The sequence below is a fragment of the Pungitius pungitius genome, chromosome 1, assembly GCF_949316345.1.
Source record: "Pungitius pungitius chromosome 1, fPunPun2.1, whole genome shotgun sequence".
Classification (NCBI taxonomy): domain Eukaryota; kingdom Metazoa; phylum Chordata; class Actinopteri; order Perciformes; family Gasterosteidae; genus Pungitius; species Pungitius pungitius.
In genome coordinates this window covers 34010149-34033007 of record NC_084900.1, presented here as the reverse complement: position 1 = coordinate 34033007, position 22859 = coordinate 34010149, and the positions used below count along the sequence as shown (strand labels likewise).

The 22859-nt window shown below is 43.4% G+C and overlaps 4 protein-coding genes across 5 annotated transcripts; 2 read left to right on the top strand and 2 right to left on the bottom strand.

The window, feature by feature from the left end:
• Window positions 1-90: 90 nt before the first annotated feature.
• sarnp (SAP domain containing ribonucleoprotein) lies at window positions 91-4208 on the bottom strand. Its single transcript, XM_037480590.2, has 11 exons — window positions 4073-4208; window positions 3257-3356; window positions 3016-3059; window positions 2821-2891; window positions 2486-2537; window positions 2223-2296; window positions 1552-1589; window positions 1086-1111; window positions 922-990; window positions 486-569; window positions 91-323 (listed from the first exon to the last, which is right to left on the bottom strand). The coding sequence occupies exons 1-11, from the start codon at window positions 4103-4105 to the stop codon at window positions 282-284; spliced, it is 633 nt and encodes a 210-aa protein (XP_037336487.1). The 5' UTR covers window positions 4106-4208; the 3' UTR covers window positions 91-281.
• Window positions 4209-6295: 2087 nt separating this feature from the next.
• Window positions 6296-11766, top strand: pmelb (premelanosome protein b). Of its 2 annotated transcripts, XM_037478882.2 has the most exons (12): window positions 6296-6370; window positions 7432-7527; window positions 7720-7866; window positions 8360-8488; window positions 8689-8850; window positions 8936-9268; window positions 9497-9721; window positions 10113-10238; window positions 10321-10423; window positions 10512-10717; window positions 10801-10891; window positions 11226-11765. In XM_037478882.2, exons 1-12 carry the CDS (start codon window positions 6313-6315, stop codon window positions 11383-11385), a joined length of 1836 nt encoding a protein of 611 aa, XP_037334779.2. In that variant the 5' UTR covers window positions 6296-6312; the 3' UTR covers window positions 11386-11765. The 2 variants fall into 2 exon arrangements, with proteins under 2 accessions (XP_037334779.2, XP_062421657.1); XM_062565673.1 differs by lacking the exon at window positions 6296-6370 and having other exon boundaries at window positions 7092-7527; window positions 11226-11766.
• A 195-nt stretch (window positions 11767-11961) lies between these two features.
• On the bottom strand, window positions 11962-14563 carry tuba1c (tubulin, alpha 1c). The gene is made up of 4 exons (XM_037478884.2): window positions 14405-14563; window positions 13271-13493; window positions 13046-13194; window positions 11962-12950 (listed from the first exon to the last, which is right to left on the bottom strand). Exons 1-4 carry the CDS (start codon window positions 14405-14407, stop codon window positions 11970-11972), a joined length of 1356 nt encoding a protein of 451 aa, XP_037334781.1. The 5' UTR covers window positions 14408-14563; the 3' UTR covers window positions 11962-11969.
• Window positions 14564-18143: 3580 nt separating this feature from the next.
• Window positions 18144-20956, top strand: LOC119222326 (tubulin alpha chain-like). The gene is made up of 4 exons (XM_037478883.2): window positions 18144-18302; window positions 19166-19388; window positions 19465-19613; window positions 19709-20956. The coding sequence occupies exons 1-4, from the start codon at window positions 18159-18161 to the stop codon at window positions 20687-20689; spliced, it is 1497 nt and encodes a 498-aa protein (XP_037334780.1). The 5' UTR covers window positions 18144-18158; the 3' UTR covers window positions 20690-20956.
• Window positions 20957-22859: the final 1903 nt, after the last annotated feature.

The following is a 22859-nucleotide window of genomic DNA, read 5'->3' as shown; positions in this document are numbered from 1 at the left end:
GATTAAAAAGAAAATGGTGCGGCAGTAAATACTAAATAGATGGTTTGTATTAAATGTTTTTGCAATTTAGATTATCCACTGACATGGATGCTTAGTGAATAATTGAGCTTTTATTTTGTTTTGGAAACCGTTTAATGATACAACTCACAAATCTGCATTTTATTATACTTTTGATTTACAGAAATCCTATGAGTGACATATGTCATCTTCAGAGATTTTCTGTAATGAAAATGCTTTACAAAAAAAAAAAAAAGCAAACAAAAAGTGTTCTAAAACATTTTTCACACTTTCCCAAATCTTTCGGCACGCTTCATTTTCTTTGCCTGTAGAAAAAGATAAAAAGAAAAAGGTGATTTAAAAACATAATGGCTCCTTTTCATTCCCTCTGGTCTATTTGCATGTAATGAATGTCATTATAGTATATATAAACGACCACAGTTCCCTTAACTCTGAAACAACAACAAAAATGCCAAAGGAAAACACACCTCAACTTCGGCGGAACCTGCAGCGGCAACCGCTGAGACGCCGAATCGCTCCTTTCTCTTTTTCAGCTTTTCATCCTCTTCAATCTGCAAAAACCAACAACATTTTAATGAAGGCAAATATATCACTCCAAAAGGGGCAGAAAAGGGCAACGTAAGAATAGTTTATATATGGGGTAAGCATTCATTATTTGATGATCATTTAATGGAATCTTACATTGAGATATTGGGACAATCATTTTGTCTAAATTGATAAACAACCAACTCATATTTACTCAAAAATTACATTAACTAAATAAGAAAATCAAAAATCATATCATATTTATTTGTCAAGTATTTAATAAACAAGAGCATATAAAACCATGTGGTGAATATATTTCTCATGTTGTTCCTGAGATAACGACTCTATAAACGTGTACGAGTCTTTGCTCATTTTCACCTTTTGTGAAACGGATGAAACATTCATGCCAAATCGTTCTGCTCTCTTCTTCAGCTGATCGACGTTCACCTTTACGAGACCCACCAAAAAACAAAATGCAATTAATATTGTCTCAATTATAGAGCAATTTAACAAACGTGTGAAATAAACGATGCAACACTTACAGGAGCTTTACTGTTTGCGACGGCAGCTGCTTGGGGAACAGATTATAAAAATGGAGTGGTGAGAAACAGCAGATAGAAAACATACACAGTAAAACTAGATGTTCACTAAGCACTATTACGTTTGTACACATTATGAGGATGGGGATTACGGTGCTCTTAAATTTCCTGATAATTACGCAATTAACTCAAAACCTGATTGGCGGTATCACAAATGTTTATTTTTTAAAGATTCGCCCCCATTTTATTCCAAACATCTGCCTGCACCATGTATGGCTGCCTCTAAACAGAGAGACGCGTGTTTAGCTCCTGCGTATCCAGAAAACAACTGACTGACTTGAATTATTCTGAGACATCCCAAACTAAAAGATTTTAAAATCCTGGGGAACAATACGTCACTGTACATCGTTGCACCAGTGAGAACAAACAAAAACAAAGTTAAATGAAAGAGCAGTGAGTGACTACAGACCTGGAGCAGGATTGGCGTTCTCAGTGGATTCACCGAACCTGAAGATAAGGAGCATAAATAATTCAACATGGCATACTATATATACACCAACTTGTTGTTTTTACAGTTCAGGCCAACATTTCTATTAACAGTGGATGAATTACTGTTGCATTTTGTGTGGAGCATTTACCTCATTTCTTAGTCCACTCATGTTGCAGGTCAGTTTTTCCTTTCCCTCCCAAAGTGTTAATAATATATTTTATACGAGTGAATTTGTCATAATCTAGAAATTGTACATTTTCCAACTAAAGGGAACATTTAACATGTTCAACAAGCAACTGAATGTGCTTGTCACACGTATCTCTATTGATAGAAATCAGTGTTGTAGCTAAAATATTTCTTTCTTTCAAGCACATTTCTGTTGATTAGAAAATAAGTTGTCAGGGAATGAGTGTTCTGTTTGACACCACGATAACTGGTGCAAGACATTTAGTGTTTGTTCAGTGTTACACATTACAGATATAATTATGTTTTTTGTTTTATTTCAAACCGGTTTAATTAAGGAATCAAGAATTTAATGCATCCACAAATCCCATAAAACATTAATGTCGCTCAAAACTACAATTATAAAATTGGAATAAGCAGGCAGTAACTTTGAAAAGACATTTAAAGATGGATCCCGCTTAACTCACCTTGCTGCACGTATGGCCTTTTTGCTTTCAGCGGTTGCAGGCATGTTGAACCGTTCTGCCCTCTTCTGTAGTCTCTGCTCAACAAAAAGTAAGATTTAAAAGCTGCTGACCAATATTTTCAAAGAAATAATAAGTCTGCTATTTTTTAATTAGTTTTACGCCCTCACACAGATGTCACTACACGCATTGATTTTAATGTAAAAAATGTGCAGATTGAAAGCTTCTGATCACATTTAATGCGCATGCCAGCATGTTACACGTACTTCACCGGTAGATGATGGAGGAGCTATTTTCACCACCTTCTTATCAGCAGGTCTGAAAGAACGTAAAGCCAAAGAATGACCAAGGATTCTCAATTGGGGAAAACTGAAGACAAATTATAGAACTGTTGTTTATTATGTCACGGTTATGAATTAGATTGCATGATTTGATGAATCTTTTTAAGACTCAGTCATAAAGCCCAATCCTATTAAGGACGGTTGTTTCTATTTTTCCCGTTATCCACAGTATAAAATAAGATGGTAGTCTCCGTAATGTCCCGCATAGATTTGTGAAGATCCAACTAAACAAAATGAGAACTCAAAAAGAATGAACTTACGGTTCTTCCTCAGTAGACTCGGAAATCTTCTCGTCTTTTATATTATTGGCATCCTCAACTTTGCTGAAGTCCTAAAAAGGAAAATAGAAACATTCATCCTCATTTTACAGAACGTACAAATGAGGTCAGAGAGGAAAGAAAGAGTCATTTAGTCATTTACTGAAGAAAATCAGTAATCAGTAATCATCATTTTACCTCAGTATCCTCTGCCAGCACGTCGTCCACGTCCACATCATCCTCTATTGTTTAGATCACAAGATAAAGTAGAAAGAATGTGGGTTAGATGGAGAAATCAATGCTTTTAAATCCATAAACGACAATGAACCATACATGGTCTCACTCTATAACAGGACCTGTATGTAGACACAATTCATCACAGTCTGATTACAGTCCATCTGTGACTGTGTCTACATGTAAAGGAAGGATGTTGCCTCACCGTGTTCATCCAGATACGTTTGGAGGCGAGCGATGAGCTCTCCTTTGTTTCCCTTGGTTTCCAAACCTCGGGCCTCACACTCCTGCCTCAGCTCAGCAAGCTGAAACATCAAAAGACACAGAAGCGACACTTTTAATAAAATAAATACCATTTCACAACGTATCCCTGCAGTTGAAACAAAGAAATCCAAAATAAAAACTGCTTATAGTGACATCAGTACAGTGTCTTTTATTAAATTAAAAAGATAGTAACACATTAGGATGAAATTATTCCGTCACAAAATATATATATATTCCACCGCTGCTCGTTTACAGGAAGTGATTCGGTTTAGCAACAACGCCACTGTGATTCTGAAGTAGAGGGACGCTTTTAAGTGGAAACCCCGAGCAATAAGTGTAGTAAAATAACATAACGCAAGCGTCGGAGGTTAAACAGAGTCGGAGACCGATGTTAGCTAATTGGACCCGGGACACTTATGGCGGGACACTTAAAATCCAACATCGAGGGAAACAGTTACAGTTTCAAATCATCGTTACAATATAACGATTCCAACTTCGCAGCTGCTTATTAACCATTTCGCCCGCTTTTAAAGCGTGTATCTGTACGGTTGACTCGTTTTTGCTTCGCATCTGAATGAACAACGTGAAAACACGCCGGTTGTTAGCACCGACGCCCCGTGGACGCAGTTTGCGCTTCAAACCTCTTTTTAACTTCACTCTCTGGCGAGTTACGACAACTAACAACGGTTAGAAATCAATATTTACTAATAAAATCATCGTGTGTATGTTAAAAACACATTTTTATGTCACTACCAACCTTCAGTTTCTGCAACTCTATCACCTCCGCCATCTTTCTTTGTTGATGTGTTACTTCCTCCAATCAAACTGAGGCGGCTCTCCTTCTGAGCTCCTGCGCGCCCACTCACCGTGTCTCACAGCGCCGCCTGGTGGACGGACGGACCAACTGCAGGCCAGTGTGGGAACAGGTGTTAAGTATTTAGTTGGGTTGAAGTACAACGAATGTTGGTTAGTTAGTGTTGCGAGGTTGTCTTTTGTCCCTGTAAAGCTACCGTAGTTTGAGGTATGCTAGGTGTTGTTGTTGTTCGAGTAAAACGTATAGCTTAGGTTGCTCTGGGCTGTGCAAAATAAAACCCTCTTGAATATGGAACACGACTCGCGTCTTGCCTCATATCATGACAGTTAGTGAGTCTGTTGGTGAAGTTACGTTTCATATCTGTGTTCAAATACCAGATTTCCGCTGAAACTCACTTCACATTTATGTTATTCTGTACATAATGTCTCAGTATTGCTATTTCTTCATTTATGCCAGCACAACAAATATTATTTATCAAACTACTTTCGAGACTATTTGTATTCTTGCAAATACGGAACTGGTCTCAATCTGCTTCACTTTTCTGCTATTTCTCCTCTGTACGCCATTACTGGCCACACACTGATCTGAACGATGATCTAATGGTTTACCGGAATCTCAAGCCAGCTTTCATTTTCACCCCATTGTCTGATGCATCGGCCTTTGTTGACTAGAGAACTGAAATGTCATGTCCCACCATAAGCTTTCAGTCATATCACGGGTCTGTACATTTATGCTGAGGCCGGAATGGAGTTAAAGGGTTCGTGATGAAACAGGTCTGAACAGGATTTGGTGTGAATGCTGACATTGTTTTAAAAAAGAGGTTTAAACAGTGTAGGTGTTTGGCACGTATGATATTGAGACAAGTAATCTTTTTCAACAAAGTCACTCGATAGTTCTCGAGGAGGCGTTGGGGGGGGGGGACAAAGCCGGATGAATTTAGGGAGTCACAAGTGCTTCAATAATCCTCATTAACGCTGCATTCCTCCTCCTCCTCCTCCCCGCCACAAGCACAGCGTCTCCTGGCAGACTGTTTGAACTATTGTTCTAATTACAAAAAAAACGGGCAACTTCCCTTTACATTTTTTATTTTCGAGACGCTATATTTCACTGTGTCATTTTCAAGTATGTCAGCTCAAATTCCTTTTAAAGTTCATGGATTAAATCAACAACAGTGACATGAATTTCACAGAAAATCTGCACATAATTAGGAATAATTAGACAGGCAGCCCAAAATGTGTCAGGTGATTTTAGCCGAGATTTCAGGCCATTCAAATTGTATTTGTAAACATGTGATTTGGGGAATTCTCACCAGAAACCCAAAATTGCATGACTTCACAATTTCGGTACGATCGAGGTATTGTGCTTCTTTTTTTAAAAAACAGTATTGTTAATATTAATCATTTGTTAATCAGACATTTTGGTGTTTTTTTATTATTCTAAAAGAGGTCTTGTATTGTTGTGGAGATACAGTGAATATATTCATGCTGGGAATATAATACAAAGCAGGATAGAGGGTGATAAAAAAAGAGTACAAATAGAAAACACTGTTTGCGATTCCAAAATTACCACCATCAATTTGATGAAGCACATTATTATATTTTTATATATAGCATATATGTAAGCAGCATTTCAATGTTTTAGCTGTTAATCTATTTGTGTATTTAAATTGATTGCAGTTGTAATATAATCATGGGGGAGTAAACCGCGCAGTGATTTCCTCTCTCGAATGTAGTGGGTTAGAAGTAGGAAGTGGTATATATTTAAAATATTAACCAGAATGTAAGCATGTTAAATTCCACCTCTAAATATGTTGATATCACTTAGCACAGCTTCATCAGGACATTCATTTTTGTATTTCTTTGATTGGTTTATGCACACTCGAGCATGTCTTGTGACCCAATCTGTTTAATGCAACGAAAAGAAAAGTGTAAGTCAACCTTTCTTGTGTGATTATGGGCTCCTTTCAAGAGCAAGACAGCTTTTTACTAAATACAGACTTCAAAAAAGCAGTGCAGACGCCCCTAGAATCTGATTTGAGGAGGCCTGCGGGGCTTTGTGAGCAAGGAGGCGTTTCTTCTACTAATAATCTGAGTGAAGTCGAGCATCACACAGTTTATAAAGCCTGCTTTCGGACGTCTGGTGCTCACTAAAGGGATTTTTCATACGGAGGAGGACCGCTGACGATGGGGACATCCGTGGTGCTTTTGGTGCTGCTGGCCTTGGCCTCACAGACTGCCGCCAGTAAGTAGAGAAAATACATCTTCTATCCTCATAATAAACTAGTTCAGAGGGACTCTTTATTGGAGTCCCTAGATTAGAGGCAAAAAAAGTCATTTAAAGCATTTGAATAGGATTTTGGAAAGTGTAAGTTAAAGTTAATATTCAGATCCTTAACTTGTGTAAAAATGTCAATTTTGCAATAAAAAATGCCATGTATGTAAGTAATAATAAATGCATTGAGTTAAAGTATCAAAAGAAAAGGTCGTTGTAATTTAGAAATTTTAAATACATTTTAAATAATTTTTTTTAAAAAGTGTTTTTTTTCCCCATGACCTCTTTATTGAACCATGAATGAAAGATACAGAATGTGACATTTGTAAAGCAAATAACAGACGACTTACCTTAATCCTTTTATTCTTAACTTAAACGGGTGAAGTTCAACATTCTTTCAAATAGGACTTAAAGCATTCTGGTTGGGTGTAAATTGTAAAATTGAGTGTTTGGTTGTCATGGTTATCAATAATCTAAATCACAGATAAAAACGCTTCAACATTCCAGTGATGCCAGCAGGGAATCCATGAAGTGAAACCACACTTTTTTTTAATGAATAACACACGCTGAATTCCTAAATATATTTATATGAATATATTTTTATTCTACCTTTGTGTTTAATCCAAATTTGGCCGTGTGACATTGTTGATCCGTGGGAGAAATCCTGCCCCCAATCAGCTGAGCCTCACATGAGAGGGATTGAAGGGATGAGAGATTTGAACACACTCATGGTCTTTGATTGGGAATTTAACCCACTCTTGCCCGTTGTCAAATCATTTCTGGTAAATATAATACTTGTATTACAATAAAACACACATATATGTTTGATGGCAGCTGGCCTGCAGTGCACATAAAAATAACTAAGTTCCATTCCATGAAGTTCCCCTACTTTTATTGATAATATAAGCAAACAGTTATATCTGGGAACCGTAAAAAAATGTGAGACCCTTAAAAATCACTGATGAACATTAAATACATGTGGAGGAGCAGTGTTCACATTTTGATTTCAATATTCATTTTTGATGTTTCAGAGCCCAGAAACCGTTTCATTCGTTACCCATCATGGAACAATAAGATGTACCCAATCTGGAAAGATGGAGACGTGCGATACAAAGACTCCTGGAAAGGTAGATGTTCTGTTGGATGTTAGGTATCATGACATTGTCATCAACTATTCTTACACACGTCTCATTACTTGATACTTCTAAAAAGAAAAAAAAAAAACCCGAATTTCATCCGAGGCTTCTGTAACTCATTCATGAGATCAATTCTTCATTTTGTATTCATCACCCTGCGTTTCCTTGTTATTCTTCGCCCAGGTGGAAAAGTGACTTTCAATGTGGGGAACGACTCACCGACGCTGACTGGAGCCAAAGTTACCTTCACCATCGACTTGGAGTTCCCCCACAACCAGAGGCTGCAGCCTAATGGAGACGTTGTTTGGGCCGAGGACTGCACAGTCAACGGTAACACACACACACACACACACACACACACACACACACACACACACACACACACACACACACACACACACACACACACATACACACAGGTTGCTGTACTATGACAACTGCTGGTTGTAATTAAAGTCTATCGAGCATGTGTGTTATTTGGGAAACAACCATGGAAAGATTCGTTCAGACGTTCTGAAATCAATGTCCCCCTCGGGATGATTGTAATAACTTTTTGTTTTGGCGCCGTCACAGGGTAAAACCTCTGTAATTCATATATAGAATAAACAATAATGATTACAATAATATTTCTGGTTGCCCAATGTGTTTGGTGCAATAGCTAAAAAAAAAAAACATGGTGAAGATGTGGGATTTTTAGCTTTGTCTTTGTGAGCTTTTCCACATACTCACATTCGAATGTAGCTCAGAGACGAAGCGCAGCCCCGAACAGCTGCTTGCATGCCCGCAGACTCTTCCAAAAAAAAGACTCTTGCTTCCGCTGCAGGAACAAAGTACCGCGAGTCGGAGCCAGTGTACCCAACTCAGGACGCAGACTGGGAGGCTGTTTTCCCGGATGGGACACCAATCAAGAAGGACAAGAAGCCAGCCTACGTTTTTGTCTGGAAGACCTGGAGTGAGTGGAGTTTCTCGAAGGCCCATGACCCGAAACACCAGCCAGGATTACATATGAGCGTTAACACATGATCCGATTGCGTCACCTCATTTGTCCTTTTCTTAATTTGGCCTAATTTTGTCGGATGAACAGCACGTGTAGTTACTTGTTGGGAAGCGGGACAGTGTTCCTCACGTGTCCTGTGGATGCTCGCTCGGCAGGTCAGTACTGGCAGGTGGCAGACGACTCTTCTTCCTCCCTGACCATCGACACAGATGACATCCCACTGGGCTCCTACACCATGGACATCGTTATCTACCACTACCGCAGCAAAGAGAGGTTCATTCCCCTGGGCTACGCCTCCACCCAGTTCTCCATCACTGGTGAGTCACAGGTGCTGGGAAGAAGAGGCAAAACCTTCCGCATCCCCATGTGTAACATAGTGACCTGAAAGAGCATTCTCCTCAGATCAAATCCCCTTCGCTGTCTCCCTGGACCAAGTCAACGACATCGTGGCCGGGGACATGCGCTTCCTCCAGAACAGGGCGATCGCCTTCACCATCACCCTCCACGACCCCAGCCAGTACCTCAGCAACGCAGACATCACCTTCAACTGGGACTTTGGGGATGACAGCGGAGCCCTGATATCCAGAGAGCAGAGCGTCACTCACACTTACATCACCACGGGCTCGTTCAGGCCACACGTGGTGGTCCAGGCGGTCATCCCGGATAAGGCCTGCGACCCACCGGTCGATCCCCGGACAGAGGCCCCGGCTCCAACCACGCTCAAGGGCCCCACAGGTGAAGAACAGGCGTTGCACATACACAACATTAATGGTCATTACAGGTGTCTTCTGGTTAAGTTCAGCCTTTAAACAGAGGCAGGCCAGCAGTTTGCCTCCAGGCTTTATGCCCAGCTCAGCTGTTGAAAGTATATCTTCTCAAATATCCAATATTGTCCGGGAGACGCTGTTACCCCGTGTGTTGTGGAGACACAGGAGTAACTCCGCTGTCCTTTCCTGCGTGTAGTCAAAGCTGCCGCGCTGGCGTCTGCCGTCCCCACGCGGGTCTCGACCAAGGCCACGGGTCTGACTGTCAACTCGGCCCCTTCGGACACAGAGGAGGACAACGCTGAGGACGAGGCCTCCGCCGCGCCCGGCGCCCAGTCGGCCCGGGAAGCGCCTGCGGCGGCCGAGCCTCCCTCCCCCGCCAATCGCGGCAATGAAACGCCAGCTGACCGCGAGGCGGGAACAGGTGAGCTCTTTGAATAGCTGTACGTCATTTAGAGTGTAGCTTTACCAGAGGATAACGGAGAAAGGAAAAGTTACTGATTTGGTACCAGCTGACCGAGATGAGTCCGACAAGTTTCCTTGAAACGTAAATGTGATGTAAATCTTCAAACACACATGTCATTGAATTCAAAGATGATGACGATCTACTATGCTTTATCAGGTGTATTCCTACTTGTACGCTTAGTGAGAGTATACAGGTCGGTTTATCTATTTTGATTCATTCATGGTTCTTCAAAACACACCAATCCAAAGGACACGTAAAAGTTAATGCTCGTGCAAGATGTTATTAATAAATACCGCTGTGGCAAAAAAAAAGTCTCAGCTTAAGGTGACGTACTGTTTACTTCCTGCAGGTGCAAAGCCAGCCGTGACCCTAACGGGCCAAGCTGCAGTGGCAGTCGTTGCTAAGAGGGACGCTGGAGATGACGACTGCGTGATTTATCGCTATGGCTCCTTCTGCACAGGCATCGAAGTGGTTGGTGAGTCACCTCTCATCGGCAACATGGAAACAATGAAAGCCTTTGAGGTGGCAGTCAGTGACCTCCCGTCGTTGTTTTGCAGAGGGCATTGAAAAGGTAGAGATCGTACAAATAGACAATGCTGTGATGGCAGCACCGGGCACGAACAGAAATGTGTTGGATATCACCGTGACCTGCCAGGGAAGGTGAATGCTAACGCCTCGCTTTCTCAAACAGTCCTTCAAAAGCCCGGTGTTGTTTACGGTGACTTACTGCATCATCGTCTCCCTCCAGCCTTCCGAAAGAGGTGTGCAGCATGATTCTGGATGCAGAGTGCTTGAGGCCCATTCACACCCAATGCAACACTGTGGAGCCCTCCATAGATTGCCAGCTGCTCTTGCGTCACTTCTTCAATGACTCCGGGGTGTATTGCATCAACGTGTCCATGGCCAACGACGTCAGTTTAGCCGAGGCCAGTGCCAGGGTCAACATCGGCATAGGTACGCAACTTTGACCATCATGCAGCAGTGCAGTGCCCTTCTACTTGATCCTGCTGTGCTGACGGCGTGATCCTTTGTTCCAGGTCCACGTCTGTCCTCTCCTGGCACTATTGGCATGGTGTTGGGTGTCCTGGTACTTGTTCTAGCATTAGGAATGGTGGCATATTCTTATAGGTGAGAACTGACTTGCAATAAAGGGATATCTATTTTCTACAGATGATGTACAATCTCATGCGTCTGCCTCAAAGGGAGGGTTGGTAAAAGTCTTTGGCTGTAGAATTTCGTCCCCAACAAATTCACTATAGTGGAACATTCAGTAGATAAACACCAGAGTTTTCCTTCAGGGGTAATAGTAATCCTTTATTAGTCCCACAGCAGGGTAATTCAAAGGATACACTATTCAAAGACAGTGTTGGCTCCGCTTGATTAAAACATTGAATATTTTGAGCTTTGTCCCTAAAATCTGCAATTCAATTCACGTGTTTGGATTGTTTGCTCCACTCAACAGGCGCTTCAAGTCCTACCGTCCTCTGAAGGAAGACCTGCTTGCTGCAGACATGCAGGACAGCCGGGCTTACGTCCCTTCCAGAGGCTCTATGGTCTGGAAGCTTCTGAACAGACGGGGAGCTGTGGACAACTGCCCTCTGCTGCAGGACCGACCGGTGTAAACCACCTCACTCCCCCAGGATGCAAAAACAAGAAACTTGCAAGTTTTTTGCACCAGAGATGTCTTTTTTTTACTTTTTTATTACATATTTTCTAATGAAAAAACTCATTTGTGTGTAATATTTGAGTTTTTGATTTAAAACCTCCTGTAACGATTCTAAAGACATTCTCTGCTGTTTTTGTACTTTAACGTTTCGTAGTAAACGTGTACACTTTAATTTGGACAAAATTAAATTTGAATGTTTTTCCAATAAACCTTCCTCAAAACAGTTGTGCTGTTTTGTTTCCGTCTGATTCATGGGACCTTTGATAATAACAATAACCTGACAATACATAAACTGATTCAGGAGTTAGGTAGCTCCTTGACTTCTTAGCCCACACATCCTACTTGATGACAATGGACAGCTCAAAACCCAATATTTCCAACATTTTGGTTTAATTAATAAAAACACAAACATAATGACATGTCACAGGATTTTTATTTAGAGCAGAGCCAAAGTGTTAATCAACAAACAGTTCAGCTTAGAATGCATTCAAGAACACATTGTCATAAATTATATCCTGTTTAAGCATCTCTCTGTCCCTTTTAATATTCCTCTCCCTCTTCCTCACCCTCGCCCTCAATGGAGTCGACTCCAACCTCCTCGTAATCCTTCTCCAGGGCTGCCATGTCTTCTCTGGCCTCAGAGAACTCTCCCTCCTCCATTCCCTCTCCCACGTACCAGTGAACAAAGGCCCGCTTGGCGTACATCAGGTCAAACTTGTGGTCAAGCCGAGCCCAGGCCTCTGCAATAGCAGTGGTGTTGCTCAGCATGCACACGGCCCTCTGCACCTTGGCCAGATCTCCACCAGGAACCACAGTGGGAGGCTGGTAGTTGATGCCCACCTTGAAACCAGTGGGGCACCAGTCCACAAACTGGATGGAGCGCTTGGTTTTGATGGTGGCAATGGCAGCGTTCACATCTTTGGGAACCACGTCGCCACGGAACAGAAGGCAGCAAGCCATGTATTTGCCGTGGCGAGGGTCGCATTTGACCAATTGATTGGCTGGCTCAAAGCAGGAGTTGGTGATTTCTGACACCGAGAGCTGCTCATGGTAAGCCTTCTCAGCAGAGATGACGGGGGCATAGGTGGCCAGAGGGAAGTGGATACGGGGATATGGTACCAAGTTGGTCTGGAACTCTGTCAGATCTACATTGAGGGCGCCATCAAAGCGAAGGGAGGCGGTGATGGAGGACACGATCTGACTGATCAACCTGTTCAGGTTGGTGTAAGAGGGGCGCTCGATATCGAGGTTCCTACGACAGATGTCGTAGATGGCCTCGTTATCGACCATGAAGGCACAGTCAGAGTGCTCCAGGGTGGTGTGGGTGGTCAGGATGGCGTTGTAGGGCTCGACCACAGCGGTGGACACCTGGGGAGCTGGGTAGATGGAGAACTCCAGTTTTGACTTCTTTCCGTAGTCGACAGAGAGACGCTCCATCAGCAGAGAGGTGAAGCCGGAGCCGGTGCCGCCTCCGAAGCTGTGGAACACCAGGAAGCCCTGAAGGCCGGTGCACTGGTCAGACTGTGGGAGGAGAGGGAGATCATCACATATGAGATATAGTAATGTCATTTAATTTGAATTTTGAAGGCTGGATCCTCAGATGTGACGTCACCCACCAGCTTGCGGATCCTGTCCAGCACAATGTCGATGATCTCTTTGCCGATGGTGTAGTGTCCACGGGCGTAGTTGTTGGCAGCGTCCTCCTTACCAGTGATCAGCTGCTCAGGGTGGAACAGCTGGCGGTAGGTCCCACTGCGCACCTCATCTGAAGAGACAACATTATTATATTAGGTGTTATTTCCCTTTTAAGTTAATGTTCGGCTGGAAGAGATGAAACTCACCGATGACGGTGGGCTCCAGGTCCACAAAAACAGCTCTCGGGACGTGCTTTCCGGCTCCGGTCTCACTGAAGAAGGTGTTGAAGGAGTCGTCTCCTCCTCCAAGAGTCTTGTCACTGGGCATCTGTCCGTCCGGCTGGATCCCATGTTCCAGGCAGTAAAGCTCCCAGCAGGCGTTGCCTATCTGGACACCGGCCTGACCAACGTGGATGGAGATACACTCGCGCTGTGGAAAAGAAAACACAAGAGATGTTATATGTCTGTCATCCTTTAATTCTGAGTTTTTACATTAAATCCACCACAATAAGTGCAACACAAATGCTTCTTAACATTGTGATCATCCAGTTGCTCCACCTTCCTGAGGCAGTGCAGCAGGAGGCACCTCCCTGCGCCACAATCTGCAGGGCACAGAAATGGCTGACAGGCCCCAGAACGCTGCTCTCTTCTTTCCTGCAGCCCTTTTTGCACTCTTGTCTTTTTCACCCCACACTCTCCCTCATTTGCAAGCAGAAGCGCAAATGCAAATGAATTTTGGCCCTGCCCGTCATCGGCTGGAAATATCCCACTTTCGCTCTTTCGTCTTCAGGACGCAAAATCTCAACATTCCACAAAATAATTCGAGGAAGTCAACTAAATGTGGATGTTTGAGGTGAAAATGAATTTGATAAAAAGTGTATTCTGTATCCTACGAATTAAAAATGAAGGCTGCAATCTAATGTCACCCGTGCCCATCGATTTGGCCCCTCCCTCCCCTCCAACAGGGCAGGGCACTTGCAGGGTGTTCGATTTTGAATGTAGTCACGCGATGAACTTAAACTAATCTAAAATATAAATATACGGACGGTGATGCCGCTAAACATCGCCACCTTGTCACTAAAGATGAAATCCCAGACAGTCGGCGCATTGTTCTCATCTCCACACGGTGACCATGACTCCGTGCACCATCGTAATGGTCAATTTTATCCCACCAAAAAAAAAAATAGCCGACTTGTTTTTAAATATAGCTCGTAAAATGTGCCCGCTTCTTCAGTGGCTTCGGGACGTCGAGAGATGGAGACCCTCAGGAAACACCATGCCCCCCATTAAACTGTACCTCATACACAGGCTTAAGACAGAGAGGGGAAAATATCAACTTACCATTTTCGTTCGATTGAGGTTCAAGGAGGAAGAACAGAAGGAGAAAAATGAAGAAAGGGGCTTTTAAAAACCGTCGTGGTTTGCGTTGCGTATTGTACCCAACGGGGTCGATGCAACAACTGCTGACAGGGAGGGCGGCGCTTCCCGATTTATAGCCCCCACGCAGGGAGGGGGCTCTGCCTCTGTGCATTGTGGACAAAAAAGGATTTAGTCTTACCTCCATTTGGCAATGCTTATGTCTTCAACCTTGTTGTTTAATAAAATATACAGTTGTTATATAATTTCCTCATATTTTTGTGTAGATCAATTAAAGCTAATTCGTATGGATGAGGGCCAGTTCAAACAAAGCCAATTTATTATGCATGCAGAGGCAATGTGATGACAGAGGAATGGGAAAAAAAGGACATCGTGGTGAGGAAAACAAATCAAGAGCAAATCAAGACAAAGCTCACCATATCCTGGTGATTTAAAGCAAATTGTCTGATTGTTCTTGCACACCCGATGCATCATAAATAATGCAAAATTGCTCAAGACATCTGCTGCACAAGATGCCTCCATTCCATTTGAGCTCATATCAGCTGGGCATCCATGCCTGCCACTGTATCTGCCCGACATGCCAGCTCACCAGCCCCCCCCCCCCCCCCTCTTTGTTCCAGTTTCTCTGCAGTGATGTCATTCAGTGGGCTGATCACGTGGCACCAGCGTCAGCGTGTCCCTCTGTGCGCCATTCAGCTGCACTGACTTTGTGGCGTGCTTCCTCTAGTCTTGTTGGAGGAAATAAGATGGCCTTAATTGCAGTTTATGTGACATAATGGTTGCACTCCAGACCTTATGTGTCCATGCTCACAGTGTGACTTGGACAAGATCATTGTATTTATTTATTTATTGTACAGTTATCATTGTATATATTCAGCAGGGAAATGAGGGTCTAGAATAGACTTAGTTTTTTTGTGGTTGATGTACTCAATGACAACTGCAGGAGATGAAAGAAAGAGACGAAAAGCAGCCGTGGCTCTTCTTGAGACTTCTTGAGAGAACATTCTCCACTCCCCATCTTGCTCCTCCTCCTCCTCCTCCTCCTCCTCCACAGCAACTGTGAAACAGGGAGGGTCCGAGCAGCTGCAAACCAAGAGGAGAGAGGGAGGATGGGAGCTAGAGAGATGGGAGTGGTCCTTCATAGCATGCAACCATACTGCATCCTGCAAAGAGGAAGTATGATAACAACATGACAACACATTCTGCAACATTCTTATGTTTTAATGCATATTTAGTCACCATTAAGTCAAATACCATTTTAGATAAAAAAAACTGTGCTATCCTTATTTACATCCATAAGCAAGATTGATTTTTCTTTTGGGAACAACAAGAAAATACATTTTTGAAATGAAAAGCAATGACTTGTAAAAGTTACATTACATGTCATTTAACTGACACATTTATCCAAAGCAACTTACATTGCATTATAACCCGTGCATTACATTTTCCCTTGGGAGCAAATGGGGGTTGGGTGTCTTGCTCAGGGACATTTCGACATGGCACATGGAGCAGCTGGGGTTCAAACCACCAACCTTGCAGTTCCCAGTGCACAACCCTACTCCATGCGCCACCATCACTGGTTTTACCCTGAAATGGTCTGAGTGTTATTAACAAGATCACATTAAAGTATTATTGAAGCATTATGTTGTCCGTTGCTAACAATATGTCATAATGGACTTTAAAGGGAAGTATTTCACTTGCTAATATGCAGATACTTAGAATAAAATAGAAGTGGTGAAAATAGTATTTAACACTGTGCTGATTTCACGGCTATCACTCAGCCGTGTCAGGTTTGAAAGGCGGAAGTAGGAATAGATCGCAGACCTCTTTTCTTGAAACTCAAAAATCCTGAATTAAAAAAAGAAACACAGGAGCAAAACAATCAGGAAAAAGGGCGACAATCACAGAGGAAGAAGACACACCACCGCAGGAAGTCAAGTTAACCAAGGGCCACGAGAGGCAGGAAACACAGAACAGGACACTGATCCCAAACCGCGACCACCTGATTACCAACAACTTAAGCTGGTAGATAATGGGCAGGATTGTTATTGTTCGATTTGTCTGCTTTCTTAAATCTACCTGTGTTATAGAAGAAGAAGAGTCCTCATGGAAAGCCATTGGAAAGGTTCTTTGACAAAGCCAAAGGTCATGCTTTGTTTTTACAAGTGGACCAGGAGAAATGAACCATTGAGCTACATTTTGTCTCAAGTTAAAAACATTGGTAAAATAAGCTGGTGCCAGGTCAGCAATTGGAATGGCTGGAATGAAACAGCAGATCAATGCAAACTGCCCAAAACCTAAAAGCACCACATATCAGAAAAAAACTAATGTCCTAATTTGATAAAAAAAATAGAAGGTTGATATTCCTCAAACAGAAGGGAAACCTTTTTAGATTTTACTGTGATTGTTGCAACTTGCAGTCAGTGACCGAGAAGATTCTCTTTACTTTGCATTTGAGTTGGTCATTTTAATTGACCTCACATTCACGCACACTAGAGAGAACTGCCTTGACGTGTGTGAACAAAAGAGCTTGCTCACGTTGATGCATTACATCTTGAGTTGGCATGGGCCACGCCCTATTTATTTATTTTGTCCTCAGTTTTAGGAGATGGGGAGGCAAATTGTGTTTCCGTCTAGACACACGTCATCAGGCTAAAAGATTTTTGCAAAAAAAAGATGGTTGATGCGCCTCGAATCCCCCCACAGTGGCAGCTGCACTGCAGCTCGTTAAAGCTGCCATTTAAGCTGGGACACGTGACTTCCAGATAAAGGCGGTCTCTGTGAATACTAGGCTGTATCCAGGCAACTACGTTATTCATTTCCTAGCAACGGTTAAATCTTAGGAGGAGGGATGGGGGTTGGGCATCTGTGGATCTCAGTGGCCTACATGTCCCTCATCTCCGACAGTACAGTTTGACCTCTTTTCACTGTAACAGAAAAAAAAAATAAGAATGAGAATCCAAAGGAAAAAAAATACTCTCTTACTACTGTTTAAGAAAAAAATATTTATAAATGAATGATAGGCCTTTTATGATATCAGAGCAGAATATACCAAAAGGCAACGGTAATTTGGAAATTTTTTGTACCTGGAAATATGGGTAAAAGTACTTGACATTATGACAAGAATGACATTTTGCATGAACTGCTGATGCATATTGCTGTCTTATGTTGTCTTCAGGCAGAGGGCTAGCAATAATACACTGTACCAATATCACAATATTGTGCAAGATTTAAATCATTTGCTAATAAATAAGACGCAGATGGTTACTGTTCATGTTTTGGATCACCTGACTCCTTGACTGATTCATTTTGCACTGACATATGGTTTCAGTGAGGCTTACAAAGATAATGTAAACAAGCAATGTGATAAATTAACAACAATGTGATTTTCTCCCAACTCACATACTCGATTGCATACTGTTCTATTATAAACATGCAGAGAAATGTATTATCTTTAGCTGTAATGTTATTCGGCATTAATTAATTTGTAATGTTGTTATACAGATGTACTGTTTAATGCATGTCAAACTGGGCTTGTGTGTTACCAGCTAAAATCGAGGGATGATTTTTCTTCCGAGGCTCCGTGGGTGCCGCACAATAACTGGTGATTTAGTGTTTCGGGTGTGGCCTGGGGGGCGGTCCGTGTAGCGGGAGAGACCCTCATCCAATAGGAAGCCGCGGGTGGGCTTGATGTTTCAGACTGACAGGATATTGACCAATGGCGACAAAGCAGCCGACGACGCCGGCGCTGCACTTGTACATATACCGCTGTCCATTCATAAAGGCCATTATCTCTTACATCGACCCCATAAACTGTCGAACTGTGAGATTTTGGCGGAGCTTCAACCCCTTCATCAAAATGGTAAGAACATTTAAAACATTAAAAAGACAAATTCTAGGGTTGTTATAGTGATGCGAGGTAGCAGGAGCGTTAAGAATGACAAAAAATATGTGAATCAGCTTGAGATATCATACGAAGTTGAACGCAACGTTCTTAAAATATTCAATTCAAACGCGTCATTAAAGGATTAATACACCATTTAATATGGGGAGATGTTAAGGTCGGAACTACAGATGGAGACACAGCTGACGTCACGAGACGGGCAGATTGAACAAAAGAGATTTCCATCAGTTATGTGGACGGAATAAATAATAAAGGCTTCGGTCCAATTAGCTCCTCTATGCGGTGTTTTGTTCTCTCTTACCACCCGTAAGCAGTAGACCTGTGGTCCCTCATTACAGGGCAACGTTGTCCACAGGGAGGATGCTCCTCTTCGGACGTCCCACACCCCGGAAACGATTGGATTAAGTGCTCTGTCAGCATGGCGCGAGGCATTAAAAAAAATCACGCTGGCTGTTAATGGGCAATGCTGATAGATTTTCTTGATGGATACTGCTGTCCGAAATGGGAGCTTAATTGCCTGTTTAGATTAGATATTTTAGGTTAGATATTTTTCCGGGGACATCCCTCAAAATGTAAGTTTAACAGTTTATGATATGATTGATTGATTAACGTTTTGGGGATCATGCATAATATCATCAATGGCATTTATTACCGTTTCGAAAAGAATACTAATAGACTTTAAATTAATTTTGAATAGAAGAAAAAAAACTCAATCTAAAAACTTTTATATTCATAAATGAATATATTTGCAGTTTTGGAACGCCACATTGTCACATGCCAATGCTTTCAGGTAAACTATAATCAGTTTTTCTTTACCGCAGCGCGAGTGTATCTCCATCCACGTTGGTCAGGCCGGTGTCCAGATAGGCAACGCCTGCTGGGAGCTTTACTGCCTGGAACATGGGATCCAGCCGGACGGACAGATGCCCAGTGACAAAACCATTGGAGGAGGAGACGACTCCTTCAACACCTTCTTCAGTGAGACGGGAGCCGGAAAGCACGTCCCGAGAGCTGTTTTTGTGGACCTGGAGCCCACCGTCATCGGTGAGTTTCATCTCTTCCAGCTGAACATTAACTTAAAAGGGAAATAACACCTAATTTAATAATGTTGTCTCTTCAGATGAGGTGCGCAGTGGGACCTACCGCCAGCTGTTCCACCCTGAGCAGCTGATCACTGGTAAGGAGGACGCAGCTAACAACTACGCCCGTGGACACTACACCATCGGTAAAGAGATCATCGACATTGTGCTAGACAGGATCCGCAAGCTGGTGGGTGACATCATATCTGAGGATCCAGCCTTCAGAATTCAAATTAAATGACATTACTATATCTCCTATGTGATGATCTCCCTCTCCTCCCACAGTCTGACCAGTGCACCGGCCTTCAGGGCTTCCTGGTGTTCCACAGCTTCGGAGGCGGCACCGGCTCCGGCTTCACCTCTCTGCTGATGGAGCGTCTCTCTGTCGACTACGGAAAGAAGTCAAAGCTGGAGTTCTCCATCTACCCAGCTCCCCAGGTGTCCACCGCTGTGGTCGAGCCCTACAACGCCATCCTGACCACCCACACCACCCTGGAGCACTCTGACTGTGCCTTCATGGTCGATAACGAGGCCATCTACGACATCTGTCGTAGGAACCTCGATATCGAGCGCCCCTCTTACACCAACCTGAATAGGCTAATTGGTCAGATCGTGTCCTCCATCACTGCCTCTCTTCGCTTTGATGGCGCCCTCAATGTAGATCTGACAGAGTTCCAGACCAACTTGGTACCATATCCCCGTATCCACTTCCCTCTGGCCACCTATGCCCCCGTCATCTCTGCTGAGAAGGCTTACCATGAGCAGCTCTCGGTGTCAGAAATCACCAACTCCTGCTTCGAGCCAGCCAATCAATTGGTCAAATGCGACCCTCGCCACGGCAAATACATGGCTTGCTGCCTTCTGTTCCGTGGCGACGTGGTTCCCAAAGATGTGAACGCTGCCATTGCCACCATCAAAACCAAGCGCTCCATCCAGTTTGTGGACTGGTGCCCCACTGGTTTCAAGGTGGGCATCAACTACCAGCCTCCCACTGTGGTTCCTGGTGGAGATCTGGCCAAGGTCCAGAGGGCCGTGTGCATGCTGAGCAACACCACTGCTATTGCAGAGGCCTGGGCTCGGCTTGACCACAAGTTTGACCTGATGTACGCCAAGCGGGCCTTTGTTCACTGGTACGTGGGAGAGGGAATGGAGGAGGGAGAGTTCTCTGAGGCCAGAGAGGACATGGCAGCCCTGGAGAAGGATTACGAGGAGGTTGGAGTCGACTCCATTGAGGGCGAGGGAGAGGAAGAGGGGGAGGAATATTAAAAGGGACAGAGAGATGCTTAAACAGGAAACAGTTGCTCCAATTCAACCTTAAATACATTCCAACAGAAACGTTTGTAAAAGAGAATATAATCAGGTTGATAGGTGGGAGTTTACTCTTAACAGTGAGGAAGACAAGTATCTAAAAGGAACCAATACCACTATTCAAACCGGAGACAATTGCTCAGAGTTAAAGGCGAGTTTGGCCTTTCAGACTAAGCTATCGATACCATTTTCACTGTGTTCAAAATAAATTCCATGCAACATAAAGTTGTCTGTGTCTTTTCTGAGTTACTAGAAGAATGAAACATAACTTTTACTTGTTGGCTCATTACACATTGAATGTTTAATTGAAATTTCAGCTATTTATCAGCCTTTTGGCCAGCTCAGAGTTCAACAATATTGATGTGTGAAAATGATTGAGCTAATTAGCAAATGAATGATTTGTAAGCTGAGAACTACACAAAGATAGTTTACTCCATACTGTTTTCACAAAATGTATAAAGCATAAGTGGTCTTGTGATTTTATAACATGTGAACTTGTATCAGTGTGTAAGTGTTTTACCGTTGATCTGGGGCTGGATGGACTTCAGTATAAAAACAGCTGATCTTCCAAGATCATACTTTAGTCCTACGTGCCCTGTAGTAACTAATCCTGTTAAGGTGTCCGTCCCTGAAGTGATACATTTGGAAAAGTGAGCATTTACTAAGTTACCTGTTTGCCAATACAAGGTGCACCATTTTAATATTAAATCTTAATCAGCATTCGGATGAAGAAAGACCTCTGTAGCAAAACGCAATACAAATCTAATGATATAACGAAAAATGAGGTTGACTTCTGAAGTTAAGGCTTATAAAAAGCGCTGACTGAACTGTCGCGACCCACCAGTTGAGAAACACTGATCTACAGGATCGTGTCGTCGCTGCGATGTTGGCAGTCAGGGAGAGTTGGGAGTCAAGTGTCACGCCGAGGTTCCTGGCACTCTGAATGGGCGTTAACACGGAGTTGCCGAAGTTAACGGTCAGGTCCTGAGTGGGTGAGGTTTTTCCAGGGAAGAAAAGTAGTTCGGTCTTGTCGGGGTTGATCTTCAGGTGATGAGCGGACATCCACTGGGAGATGTCAGTCAGACATGCAGAGATCCGTGCCGCCACCTGAGTGTCCGAGTCGGGGAAGGAGAGAATTAGTTGGGTGTCGTCGGCATAGCTGTGATAGGAGAAACTGTGCGAGCGAATGACGGAGCCAAGGGAGTTGGTGTAAATTGAGAAGAGGAGGGGACCCAGGACGGAGCCCTGAGGAACTCCAGTAGTAAGAGGACAAGGTTCCGACACTGATCCTCTCCAAGTTACCCGATAGGTGCGACCGTCAAGGTAGGATGAGAGAAGAGAGAGCGCGGATCCTGTCACTAAGTTCCTGAAGGGCGGAGATATGGATCTGATAGTTTACTGTGTCAAATGCTGCAGAAAGGTCCAGAAGGATGAGGACGGAGGAGAGAGAGGCGGCTCTAGCAGCGTGGAGTTGCTCCGCGACAGCGAGGAGAGCAGTCGCTGTGGAATGGCCCGCCTCGAAGCCTGACTGGTGGGGGTCTAGGAGGTTGTTACTATGGAGGTAGGAGGAGAGTTGGTTGAAGATGGCTCGTTCAATTGTTTTGGATATGTAGTATGTTTTCTTCAGAAGGGTTGAGGGTGGGTTTCTTCAGGAGTGGGTTAACTCTTGCCTCCTTCAGAGTGTTGGGGAAACATCCAGATAACAGTGCATTGTTAATGAGACAAGTGAGGAAGGGAAGAAGATCGGGGGCGATCGACTGTAGAATGTGGGATGGAATGGGGTCGATGGGGCAGGTGGTGGGACGGGCAGAGGTTTTCTTGGCACACTTTGGGCCCCTTAGTGCCAATTGGGCATCGTCTAAATGCCACGGCCTACCTGAGCATTGTTTCTGACCATGTGCATCCCTTTATGGCCACCATGTACCCATCCTCTGATGGCTACTTCCAGCAGGATAATGCACCATGTCACAAAGCTTGAATCATTTCAAATTGGTTTCTTGAACATGACAATAAGGTCACTGCACTAAAATGGCCCCCACAGTCATCAGATCTCAACCCAATAGAGCATCTTTGGGATGTGGTGGAACGGGAGCTTCGTGCCCTGAATGTGCATCCCACAAATCTCCAT

What these genes read in the sequence shown, in the direction of transcription:
- sarnp (XM_037480590.2), bottom strand. Translation starts at nt 4,105, where the DNA reads ATGGCGGAGGTGATAGAGTTGCAGAAACTGAAG. An exon ending in AAGGCCATACGTGCAGCAAG is followed by an intron (nt 1,590 to 2,222) that starts GTGAGTTAAGCG and finishes CCTTATCTTCAG; the next exon opens with GTTCGGTGAATCCACTGAGA. An exon ending in GAACGCCAATCCTGCTCCAG is followed by an intron (nt 1,112 to 1,551) that starts GTCTGTAGTCAC and finishes TTCCCCAAGCAG; the next exon opens with CTGCCGTCGCAAACAGTAAA.
- pmelb (XM_062565673.1), top strand. Translation starts at nt 7,362, where the DNA reads ATGAACATTAAATACATGTGGAGGAGCAGTGTTCACATTTTGATTTCA. An exon ending in TTTTGTCTGGAAGACCTGGA is followed by an intron (nt 8,489 to 8,688) that starts GTGAGTGGAGTT and finishes CTCGCTCGGCAG; the next exon opens with GTCAGTACTGGCAGGTGGCA. An exon ending in TGACCGCGAGGCGGGAACAG is followed by an intron (nt 9,722 to 10,112) that starts GTGAGCTCTTTG and finishes TACTTCCTGCAG; the next exon opens with GTGCAAAGCCAGCCGTGACC.
- tuba1c (XM_037478884.2), bottom strand. An exon ending in CCTGGAGCCCACCGTCATCG is followed by an intron (nt 13,195 to 13,270) that starts GTGAGTTTCATC and finishes TTGTCTCTTCAG; the next exon opens with ATGAGGTGCGCAGTGGGACC. An exon ending in TGGACAGGATCCGCAAGCTG is followed by an intron (nt 12,951 to 13,045) that starts GTGGGTGACGTC and finishes CTCCTCCCACAG; the next exon opens with TCTGACCAGTGCACCGGCCT.
- LOC119222326 (XM_037478883.2), top strand. Translation starts at nt 18,159, where the DNA reads ATGGCGACAAAGCAGCCGACGACGCCGGCGCTGCACTTGTACATATAC. An exon ending in TCAACCCCTTCATCAAAATG is followed by an intron (nt 18,303 to 19,165) that starts GTAAGAACATTT and finishes TCTTTACCGCAG; the next exon opens with CGCGAGTGTATCTCCATCCA. An exon ending in TAGACAGGATCCGCAAGCTG is followed by an intron (nt 19,614 to 19,708) that starts GTGGGTGACATC and finishes CTCCTCCCACAG; the next exon opens with TCTGACCAGTGCACCGGCCT.